Source organism: Periophthalmus magnuspinnatus, chromosome 19, assembly GCF_009829125.3.
Source record: "Periophthalmus magnuspinnatus isolate fPerMag1 chromosome 19, fPerMag1.2.pri, whole genome shotgun sequence".
In the NCBI taxonomy this organism is placed as follows: domain Eukaryota; kingdom Metazoa; phylum Chordata; class Actinopteri; order Gobiiformes; family Gobiidae; genus Periophthalmus; species Periophthalmus magnuspinnatus.
The window spans coordinates 11200007-11212717 of record NC_047144.1 but is presented as its reverse complement, the minus strand read 5'-3'; the positions used below and the strand labels follow the sequence as shown (position 1 = coordinate 11212717).

The following is a 12711-nucleotide window of genomic DNA, read 5'->3' as shown; positions in this document are numbered from 1 at the left end:
CCACATTAAAATAAAGCTTGTGATAAACATTTACTATTATTATATGGCACCACACATTTAATTTAACCCAATAAAGATTTGGTTTTGACTGAATGTGAATAATCATATCCACAGCTGATTTACATAATGCAGTTTACTGTGGTTAAGTCTCATGAATGCTTTATTACATTTAAATTATAGAAACCCAGTATTGGACTGGACTGATATTTATGTCTAATGCACCACTGGCAGTAGCTCTGTAACTCTGTATCATGCATGAAAACATGTATTAATAATTTAGTCTTTCATTTTAAACTTTATCTAACTGTGCATGAGAATAATTTTCTTAAATAGGACAACTGATGCTGTAATCATGCTTTTGTTGCTCGTATTTATCCTAGCACATTGCCTATTGCACCATTTAGAAGGTGATATGCAGTACTTCTTGCAGCCAGCAGATGCCATAAACGACAGGTCAACGGCGGAATATACTTCAATGGCAATCTGGATGAGTACCAGGGGGACTGTTTGCGCGTGTTAGGCCACAGTAATGGTCCATAATGCTGATGATAAGAGAGTGCTGGTACCTGTTGGAGTTCACAGGATGTAGGCAGGGTGCAGGAACTCTTTGGGGACAATACCCACGGAGCCGTTGAGTTCGCCGATCCACCAGCCGTGAATGTTGTATTCCTATACCCCAAAACGAGCAAATAAAACCGAGTGAGTCCCGCGGGAGGGCACAAACAACTAAACAGGGGCAAATGGAGCAGGATTTAGAGCCGTGTGTTTGTGCTTTATATCTGGTAATATTAGCACTAGCGCCACTGTTAAAATGAGTTCAACTGTGACAGCACGTGGCTCTGGTAAAGCCCAAAACAAGCAAAGAGCAACGCCAGGTTAATATTATTCAGAGAAAGCCTTGAATACAAAAATAATATCAATGTAAATCATATTGTTAAGAACTTGGCCTTTTAAAATTTAGTCAATTGTGTTTATTTCCTTTAAGTAAATAGAAATATTAACTGCAGTTTTCTTTTTTTCCTTTTTTGCAATGTCTTTGAAGTTATATAAAAATAAATTTAATAATGACAAAATGTTAATAATTCAATCCACAATTAAATGATACATTTTTTATATATCTCTATATAAGCTGCGTATCTTTGTTACTAAAAAAAGGTCCACTACCATATTTCCCCCCAAAAAATTTAATCATCACTGCTAACTAATGATAATAGGTATTTTTAAACTATTTTATTTATTTAAAAAGAGAAATACAAATTTATCAAATTTTAGCATTTTCTTAATATTATGTTATGAGTAAAATGTTATAGATTTTGCATATGTCTTATATTAACCAATATGTTTAAAGATGCGATAAAAATGTACTTTCATATCATATTAATTTAAAACAAACTATTCAGGCCATTAGCTTTGTGTGTGGCTAACCTTTTTTCCCATCATCCTCCATAGGACCATCTGATCCCCGCTCTAACGAGATCTCCAATAGATCAGTGTTTGAGGCCATCAGCACGGACACGTCTCCCCTGCTCCCCACAGATGGACAACGGCCTTGTGAACATTTTATATCACTCTACCAGTCGATAAAATGTACAACTGCTCAGTAACTACACAGGGACGTGCCCAGCACAGCACCTGTCAGCAAATATGTCAAAATAATACTTTTGACCCACGAGGTAAAGGCCATACTATCACACCATAGATTTTGAGATTTGAGATGGACAAAATAGCTCCGCATATGATAGGTGACAACCAAAAGCTCTACGTCTACTAAAACACGGGCTCTGTTTACATGCACACCAAAAATCTGATCATAATCTGATTTCTGGAGTCATCAGAGTATTGAAATGTCATTCATGTCATTCTTGTTGACACCTGGACAGATTTTGACAAGAAAATGTGGAAAAAGGGCAAACTAGTGTGTAAATGACAAAAAAAGAATGTAAAAATATTTTTTTTAAAAGTGTTATTTTTAAAAAATCACTGTTCAAATACAACAGTTACCTAAACTGACACCAAGTGTTTTTGATGACCAGATTTCAAATCTTATTATTGATCTTATCTGATTATTCAGATTGTCCGGTCATATTGAAATACCCAATGTCAAAGTTCAAAGTTCAAGTGCTGTTAAAGAACAAATTGGCAGTCACAGTAGTCAATTGTCCACCTAGGCCTCATCAAAATCACTTCTTTTTACAATGTTTGGCTTTCAGACAAACTTTCCCTCTCTGCTGAGTGTATATATGCGCGTATAATGCAAGGGAGAGCAAGTCCAAAAGAGGAAATTGTCTTTTTATGCTCCCCATAAGACCGTAGCAGGGAAAGGCCTGGTTGCACAGAGCTGGTGATGCTACCCATTGGAGAAAATAGCAGAAACCATAGACATACGGACGGGGGAGGCATCAGGAGAGAGGCACTGAAACAGTTTTGGTCTCCCTTGGGGGCGCCGCGGTACCATTCGACCAACCGTAGTGACAAGAGAATTTTATTTATCTCCGTGGCCCATCTGTGCAGTCGGTCTCAAATTCTCCCTCAGAAAGGTCTTTTGGATTATCAGCGCCGCCATTTTAATACGACTGCTACATCACGGAGTGGGTGCCAATGGCGCTGGGAGTCTGTCAGGCGTGCAGAGTCCATCTTCTCATACTTGCAATGGGTTCATCCAGAGTACACCTGCTGTAATAGGGACATTCCAGGAGACGGCGCGAGTAAATTATCCAAATGACAAAAACTATGCTAACTCCATAATGGCCTTTTCCTTCTGTTTGTTTTCTTCTTTTGTGTTTGTGATTTGTTTTAGGGTGGCTTCAGCTCCAATGATATAAGCTGGGAATTGTCTTCTATAGGTCTATACAATAAGGTGATAAAGTTGTTTAGCGTTTACTCAAAAAGGCAAACTACTTGGGCTATACTGAAATATAGTCTATAGAAAGAGAGACGAACAGCTGAAGGTAGTTTCTTGAGTTTCGTAACTTGTCTATAAAGGTATAATTACAGAGGTGAGTAAGGGCTAAAAGTATATAACGAATATAAAAACAGGATCTATATGCGACAAACAGCGCCGTACTGTGGCTGCTGTGGCACCTCGACTCGCTGACCTCCCGGTGACTCCTGCCGTCAAAGGCGCGCAGCCGTGGTGGGCGGGGCCAGCACTGGGAGCGCGTTGCCATGACAACACCTGCAGTGTACCGGCGCGATCGTTTATTTACCACTCAGGGGGCTGGCTAATGGTGGCATTCTGATAGGCACATCGCTCACTCCCCGACCTGGAGGACAGATTGACAGCTCTTCCAGCCCAGAGCGGAGACGGAAGGTGAGGCGAGGCTGGTTGGATGCACTGGAACAAGCAAGCACAAAAGCAAGCAGGGGTTGTGCCCAGTCTAAACAACACAACGACAATTGGCATTTTCTTTCTACAAAAATACACAAATGCGTTTACAAGACATCAGATATTTTGTTTTCGACCTCCTAATCCCAAATGACGTAGATTCAGACACAATCCCAAATGCATACAAACTAGGGGAGTGCTAATAAGGCTGACACATGAGGCATCTTTCCTCGGCCACCAGCTGACTGAGGCAGGCCTTGGGCATGATGGAGCGCAGGAAGTCTCTCATTGCCCCGCCAGTGAACCCGCCGCCTGGGTGTTACAATCTCTCCCCCCTCATCCTCCCCCATCCTCCCTATTTCCAACCCCCTCCGTTCGTCCTATCCCTCTCCTCACATCTTCGGTATAAGAGCTTTTTTTTTTTTTTTTTTTTTTTTTTTTTTGACTCGCATCCTCTTTTGCATCTGTTCTCCATGCTTTTCATTTGCCATGCCCTGCCTCTCTACCTTTTCTCATCTACATAGTCATCCACAACACTGCACTTGCAAATTTGTCTGTCCCTGGCCATTTTAACAAAGAAACATGAACAACAAGAACTGGAGACCGCTATCACTTTCTTACAATGAGGTTAGCAGGCCCTCCTCACTTCTCACTCTGGTATAAAGCTTTGCCAATAACTTAAAATGGCCGCCAACTGTTTTTATGGGCAGCTAAAGCTATAGACTGTATTGTTGGAATCTATCTCAAAGTAAAGATGATAGTTTAGGACATTCAGAGACTGCAATGGCTACTTAGTGTCCATTTTTTCCAAGTGGTCTTTTAATTAAATCAGTGAATTGGATTCAAATTGGAAACATGACAGAGCATACTAACATTTAAAAATATCTAAGGGACGATGAGATTTAATAAAAAGAAAAACCTACTTGCTTCTTTTTCTAATGCACGCCCGGGATTACAGATAGCTCCTTAACTTAATAGCAATTTAAAGTGGATTTGTGTATGCCACTGAGTGTGTGTAATGATGGCTGTTTACGCCGCCCCCCATTTATAATAATTAAGCAGAATGGATTGGGGGCTGGGTTGCTCGGACGTGGTTCTGGACTATTGGCTTGGGCTGAATAATGACCTACTGTAGTTGACCGGGGGATGACCGCTCGCCTCCTGCCTGACCCCAAACCCCAGACTCACCCCCTGCTACTTTGGGTGGTAAATAGGATGTCTGTCTATAGCATCTTGGTGTCTATGGCTACAATAGCAGTCAGGGGTCCTTAAATGGTGCTGAAGGGGGGGACACTGTTCACACAATGGGATAAAGGCATACCCCGGCTTTGTCCTTTTTGGCTTGACTTTTCCCATCTGATTGTTTGCCTACTCTTGCCTTTCTTTGGCCTTTCATTCGATTTGACCTGTGGATATCCAGCTTGCTACAGTGGCTTTAAAATTAAAAAGCTTCTTCCCTTAAGCACAAGCAGCTAACTTGAAATATCAATTTAGTACTATGATGTATAATGTAATATTCACTAGGCAATTTCACCTCAGTCAGCAAGTCAGATACAAGCTGTCAATAATGAAGAGCACTTTCCCTAAGTTTGTCTTGGTTATTTGCTGCTAGAAACAACCACAAGGTGTCAGTGGTGTCCATGTTGTCTTTCCGTCTAACTGGCTTTAAGAGGCCGGGGCATGTGGGATGTGATGCACTTTAATAGTCGCCTCTGATTGGCTGGCTCCTCTCCCTCTCTGTGAGTTTTGGTTGGACGGTAGACAGGGGAAAGGAGCAAAGTGAGCGGGCAAGCTGGAGAGATAGAGGGGGAGATGGCAGGGTGGCTTGCCAGAGTTTTAAGGACCCCAGACGGGTTTGTGCCATAAATCTCTTCCCACTCCATCCTGCCGTTCTCCATGAGTGCCTGTGGGAATACAGGAATGTGACAGCTGACCTGTGGAGCCCATGTCTTTTGATGCTCCTTACATAAATTACAGGGCAAGAATGCAGGACAGCCTTATGCTTAAGTCTGTGACATGTATATTATGGAACGTACACAGACAAGGGCGAGACAATTTTGGAAAATATTTTGATAAAAATATCAAATTGTCGATTTTTTTGTGATTAGATGTACTATTTAAATTTTAATATTCAGTTCACAGTTTATAGTTGAACATGTCCAGGAGAATGAATATCTGATAGAAGAACAGCTAAGGTAATGAGAATCTTATAAGAATAAGAATTTCAGACGTCTAAACTACAGGGTTTAAAACGGGATATTGCATGGTATGCGGAGGACATAATATTATTTAAATAACTGTAGCCTTTGTGATTAGCTTAGTGCAACCATTCACATTGCAATTTTGATAAAATTGTGTTATGTTGAATCTTTCAGTCCTAATTTTGAGTGTTAAAACAATGGTTTACAGGAGACTATGATCTCTGGCACGCATTGGCAAATTTTTGGCAATGTTGCGAGTCCAATCTTTATAATTTGTCACAAAAGCGACTCCAACACCAAAGAGTGTGACAGTGCAAAAAGGGAGCAGGCTTAGATTTGTCACCACATGCTATAATGTCAGAAAAAGGCGTAATATGCGTTAGAAAAATGCAAGCTCTCAGAAATGAAATGCCAGAACAAGAATCACAAGACAGATTTCACGGTGCGTTTGTGTCCCATGTATCAGCAACTGAGCATCACCAGCGAACGCAGAGGAGTACGAACCAGCCACACGGGCACACTACAAGATTAATTCACTTGAACTAATGGGATTCATATGAGTTGTGAGGTTCCTAATTTATTTACTTTGTCAGTGATACAGAGATATGCACAGCCACACACAGCCGGCACACACCGACCGTAAAATACACAAGGGAAAAAACACACAAATACAGTAAAAATGCCCCCACTTTACAGTAAGTGAGAGATCAATAATGATGGATGAGGGCCTTTTATACAATCGGCATGTTCTCCTCAGTTCACAGCCATATGACACCAGGCCTGTGGCTATCCCATTCTGCACTTCAGCAGTCAATCACATCCGAGCTTTAAAAATAACAGTTTGTTAGCACCATTGATTTAGCACTTAGAGCGTGTCCTTATTACCTTGTAATTATGGTCAGTGTTGACATAACAGCACAGACAACCAGGCCTCCCACCCTCTATGTGAATTTATGAGCTCCGCTTTTATTACGGCCATTTCGTGTGTCTGGGTCCCCAGTTAAGCGACAGACTTGAGTTCTAGCCAAGGGCCCGTATTTCACTCACGGAGGTCAGGGTTCTCCAGAATCCCCCGTAAAACTGAACACCAGTGGGCCTTGTATGAACATAGTTACGGCACAGGGAAACCCTCCCAAAGGGGTCATTAAAATGAATAGCCGATTACAGGCTATAACCCAAATAATGCTTTTGAAGAGGGTAATGTGGTGTTATTAGGGCAAAATAGGGCATGGGTGGAGTTGAGTCTTCACATTAACTTAAACTATCACCAGCCGTCCATTCAAGAATTTACAGCTCCTCTCTTGAAATATTTTAGGAGAAAGTTAAGATCTCTCATAGTTTGTCATTTTGTTATGTCTTTTGGCAACAGGTTGACAAAACAAGAGTAAGTGCCATTAACCCTGTGCAACTTGGCCTAAGTTTGCTTTTAGGCTTGAAGTAAGTGGTAATGTGATATGTACAGAGAAAATTGACACACAGTAAAGCTAAGACAAAGGTGGATCTGCAGCTCAGAGCTAAGACCTCTGCTTGTTGTGCAGTACACTGTCTTTGTTATGTCAGTATATAATATGGATTTCGCTGTTAGATTTTCCTTCTATCAAAAATGTAGATAGCCACCCATGGCATCTCATTTATCTCATTTAGCTGCCAATTCAACCTCAATTAAAACCGGGTCTTTGATGATGCTGCAGTATTTTACCTGCTGTCTATATTTGCTGAGTTCAGCGAAAATGTAGAGTGATAACGTTCAGAGTTTGATTGTATGTTTTAATCACTGTATAAGTAAAATATTGCATTTCTGCCTTTATAGCTTAATTGGCTTTGGATAAGATAAAGATAAACCTTTGTTGACTACACTGTAGTAGTAGGGTTTGTAAAAAATATTGAAACTTGATATTCATTTGTACAAATATCGAAATTTTATAGTCTCGACAGTTTCAGAACTATTGAAACACCAAAACGCAACATAAAACTAATATTTTGTTTTGAAAATTAGGTTCTATTGTGTAAAAAAGATTAATTATTATTGTTGTATTGAAATCAAAATTGACATTGAAATTTAAGAATCATGACAACACTGCTGTCATACTGTATATATTTTGTGACAAGTGGAGGCTGATCTCATACTTTAAAAATAATAAAATATAAAGAGAAACCATGATCGTAATATTTTACCATTTCTAACATGTAATTACTGCAAAATGGCTGAAACTGTAATCTCTTTTTCTTTTCATACTTCAAATAATTTAGGCTAAACACAGCTCATTATGATTCAATTTCAAACCAACCAATAGCCACAGCGGAGAAACAAGTGCTTGCATGCAACAGAGTGAAAGTGTCCAAATTACAGGACATTGATTTCCAGTAGGGTGGCTCTTCACTGGTGGATACTCTGCATGTAACTACACAATGGCCATAAAACACGAGGGGAAATGGATTTATAGAAAGCGGCTGAGATGCAAGATGGCTTCACCTGCAGTTTATGTCAAACAGAAAGGAAGAACCTCGCTTGGCTGCCTACTCAATTAACCCCAGTGATAGAGGCAGTATAATGAACAACAGCGCCATTACGCAGCGCCTCAATAGCACTTCACCCTAGTGGCCTGGGAAATAGACAATGCCACTGCTGGAGCTCCACTGCTGCATCAGGATACAAGCGCTCGCTAACAGGGAAATTTCAACACTTGGATATCAGCATGTTCAGGGGAAGCAAATGAGGGTGAAGTGATTACTAGGCAAGATGTTGTTTAACCCTTAAATAATTACGTGTTTTACAGTACAGCTCACGCAATTATGTCAACTGGGGTCAAAGTGCAACTACAAATGGTTGATTATTGTTATTTTAAAACACATTTAGGTGCAAAGTTTATATAGTTAAATGTGTTGGATTATTTCTGCTGCGATAGTGATGCTGACCTTGCTGAGAATGTAGATGAGATCTCCTCTTTGGAAAGACAGTTCGTCTGGTTCATCGGCTTCACAGTCCCATAAGCCTTGGAAGTAGTTAGCATAATCTTTAGACCGATCTAAAAAAGAAGGTACGTTTAAATAAGCAGGGACTGTTGACATCTATCGCATCTGAGAAAAAAAACAAAAAAAACAAGATTCTTACCTGGTGAGTTATTGTCTGCACGTTCTAGACATTCATCTGTGAAAAATCAGACGCACTTTGTTTATTTGTATAGTTTTAGTACATACATAATTACTTGTAAATGTTTTTCATCTTGGTAGGTGTGCTGTGTGTGTTTACCACAGATTTACATTGAGACCAGGGTGGCACACGCAATTTTATACAATCTTTCAAGTAAATATGTCACTTATTGCCTCTACTAATAAAAAAGGATTAGGACTAACATTACTTCTATATATGAGAGCTACAGTATATATGTAAACCTTCAAAAATGAATTTTAAATAGAAACTGAACAATATATTTTTCATGGCCCATGCAGATTTTTTTTTTCATCCAGGCCAATAAGCTCTGCTGATAATTTAAAGCTGATATGTAGTGCCGATTTTGATCATTTTGACCAAATTGTAGGATATGAAATGAGTATAAATTCAATAACTCGCAATACAGTGCACTGCTCTTCATAAAAAGTGTTAGGAAAGGAACATAATTTCTATAGCAAGGACTTTTTAACCTCTAAACCTATAAGAGAAGAGTGTCACATTTTGTACAGTCTTCTCTACTTACTGACTGAAGCAAATGCTGCACTTGGGTTCTCAAACTTCATGTGTGTCATTTAGTCATTAGTTACCAAAATATTAGGATCTAGTCTATTCTGAAGGTTAAAGGCCTATTGCTGATGACACTTTAATAGGTGTGAATATCAGCCTGATAAAAACTGTATCAGTGTCTCACCTATAATCTATATTCGTTTCATTTTGTTTTTCTTCTGTGTATTCCTGTGTAGAGATTTGGATAAATACTGTATGTGTGCCAAATGTATTGCGAAACAAACCTAAATCACTCCATTTCAACATTGTGGGTGGTAACACTGCCGGAAAGTGTACAGGGGCGTTGGACGTGTCATTGACTTCGGGGCGTGGCTCCTGGTGGTCTGAGAGGGGACACTGTGATATGCCTGCCCTCTGTCTCCCACATCCATCCTTAACACTACCAGCCTGACAGTCGTGCCACAACCCAGCAACACAATCCACCTCCCAGCACAACCTGCGCTTCCACTTCCAGGAACAGGGAAAGAGACACGCACACTCACGCCCGCAGCAGGATATATGTCGCACATTTATAACTACATGCACGTTAGGGGTCGTGTGTGACCCGTCTGCACTGGGAACTTTTCAATATGGTCAATAAGTCTATTTGATTATGACTGCTTAAAAATAACAGCAAATGTTTGAATGAAGGTGTAAGATCGCAAAAGGTCTGGAGATGAAAAGATGTGTGTGGCTATTCAATAGGCATTTTAATATAGACAGAGTATTGTTTGTGCAACCAAATAACGTTCATCTAATAGCAGGCTTTTATAAATACAGCAATCTAGATTATATTAAGAACAAAAATCAATGGAAAATCACATTTTATATAATTAATCATTTTAAGTATTGATCAGAGATAACAGACACCACAGTTCAGATTGGCAGAAATAGTGGCAGAAAACATTAATTAGTTTTAAATGCGTACTACTTAAGTTAGTAGTATTTTTCTAATGTGAAGATGCTTGTTAGCAAAGAGAGGTGCTAATGATTGATAAGTGAAGGGGTGAGAAAGTGAACGAAAGAGGCTGTCATTCGATATGCCATCTGCGGTCAGGATCTGTACCTCTTCCCAGATGGCTTTGAACGCCGGCATGACAGTTTCAAGACTGATTCCCCTCTCACCAGTGATTTTGGCAAAGGTAATGTACTCACAGGGTGAAACTAAATCTTGATGTATCTTATTTAATACAGAGGGTGATGGACGATGGCCCTGAAAAGATCAGATCACCCCTTTTGTCCTCTGGATTTGGTAGCCCCCACTGACAAACGGGACTTGGGCTACTTTTTGGTGAGACTTCTACTTTCCCGGGATCTTTATATTCTCAATCAAACTGCAATATTAGTTAATTATGGGACATTAGACGCCTCTGTACTATTTCGAGCTACAAAAAAAATGAACTTTTGTCTCTTTCAACTAATTTGCTGTTGCTTGGCTAAGTTTAGCCAAATCTCAGTTTTGTGGATTGAAAAAAAAAATGACTTCAGTTTCAGTGCCATGGCAACATTAGCTAATTGTACATCTATGACAAAGCAACTGCAAACTACACCGCACTTAGAGATTTCAGCACGATAACCACATTAATATTTTCCAATCTCTAACAAAAGGACATCGATGTAAAGGTGTTCACTTCATGGAAAATCTCAGTCGTGTTGCACTGCTTGACTCTACCACAGCCACCCTAGCTATGACAAGCTTATTAGTGTTGGTTGATTTACAATGAGTTATCAGTCTGCAAGTGGCGGAGGTGATAGGGGGGTACCTGGCAACACAAATTTGGTCAGCCAGCAGAGATCATCACAAATATACCCTGCCTCTGCGATCCCTTAGGCTTTAAGTGTGCAAGACAGAGAGGGCGAGGCACTGTCTATTTGTCTGACGGAGTATCATGGGGGTGGCGTACAGCTTGCCTGCATTGTCTCCTATCCATTTGGGGCTGTTGCTGTGGATATGTTGTTGCTGCTTTGTGTTTTTTTGTTTGTGGGAACACAATAGCACTTTAAAATAACTACACGATTTATAGCCTCAATAAAAGCAAGACTTAATTCATAATGAACAAATAGTTTTAAAAAATGATTTAGGATTAGTATCTACTTAAATAAGATGTGAAGGTATCAATTAAGTAGCAAGTAAGCCTGAATCATTCTTAAAGGTGTAACTTTTCTGGTGGAGAGTTTGTCAGCTGCTTATTGCCATGGAAATATTACTGCTTTGTCTAAAATTTCCACAGTAGGGCATTAACTTATCAATCTCCACAGAGACAAGCAGGTAACGCCTCTAAGCTAAGTTACAGGTCGCATCTGTGGAGAGGCAACACCACTCAATGTAAGAATGCTTATTTTTCCAAGATATTTTTGAGCAATTAAACACCTATAATTTAATAAAAGAAAAATGGGAACATTCTCGACCCTTCACCAGAAAAGTGACATAGTACACCTTTAACTATTTGTTCATTATGAATTAAGTCTTTCTTGCTGCTTTATTAAGGTTGTAAATAGTGTAGTCATAATAAAGTATTATGGTGAACATTATTTTTTTTACCTGGCACCACCTCGTAGATTTCGTCCCCTTCATCGTCTAGCTCCCCTCTTTGTGTGGCATGTGGCAGGGCACCAGGAGGTGGCGGGACGGGACCCCCCATTACTGCTTCAATATCGTCATATGAGCACGCATCATCATCCTCCACTTCATCCTCGTCACAAGGAATTTGTTCAGACTGAAGGTCTACAATTAAATAAATGTCTTAAATAAAATGTTCACATCCAAATAATAAGATTAATTAAAAATTAAATCTATTTTTGGTAACACTGTAATATTTTTGTTACTCCTTAATTAGTCATAATAAAGAAATTCAATATGAACGAATAATGTATTAAAGAATGATTCAAGCTTAGTAACTCCTACCTAAATCCTAACCCCATAAAATTACTAGTTACTAAATCATTCTTAATTGTAGTATAAGTATAATAAGTATATATCAGTCATTATTAATTATTAATTGTTGTAGACTATAAATCGTTTAGATATTAAGTTTAGTTAGTATTTTTATTTATAAAATAAGTGTATGTATTTAATTTTAATATAATACTGTGCTCTAATCAAATATTTGATTTTGAATGCAAGCACACTTTCTTTTTTTCACTTTTGTTATCTGCACTATTACCCTATTATTGTGTATTAAAATTTGTCTAAGTGAATTTCTGCTTTGTGATACTAATAACTTTATATTGCACCTTACACTTTTAACATAAAGGTTGATTTGGTGTCCAAGAGTATGATTTTAAATTTGTAAACTGAATTGTATAGGACTGATTATTCAACTATAAAGGGCCCTTTAGGAAGTAAGACAAACTACTGAGTGTCTGTTACTTCCCGCAAATCAGTGGGCCGACTTGAGCCCATTTTAGCGGCGCGCAGAGATAAAGGAGCTGTCTCATTGCAGGCGACTGGACACTGAAACACAGGG

The 12711-nt window shown here is 39.2% G+C and overlaps 1 protein-coding gene across 2 annotated transcripts in view; it reads right to left on the bottom strand.

Annotated features, from left to right (window-relative positions):
• skap1 (src kinase associated phosphoprotein 1) overlaps positions 1 to 12711 on the bottom strand; it is a 31806-nt gene that overhangs the window by 3941 nt on the left and 15154 nt on the right. The window contains exons 9-12 of one of the 2 annotated variants that reach the window (XM_055229435.1): positions 11787 to 11969; positions 8639 to 8674; positions 8443 to 8552; positions 556 to 669 (exon numbers count right to left, since the gene is read on the bottom strand). In XM_055229435.1, the coding sequence (XP_055085410.1) occupies positions 577 to 669; positions 8443 to 8552; positions 8639 to 8674; positions 11787 to 11969 (422 nt within the window). In that variant the 3' untranslated portion in view covers positions 556 to 576. The remainder of the gene's footprint in view (positions 1 to 555; positions 670 to 8442; positions 8553 to 8638; positions 8675 to 11786; positions 11970 to 12711) is intronic. The other variant, XM_055229436.1, reaches the window with a different exon arrangement.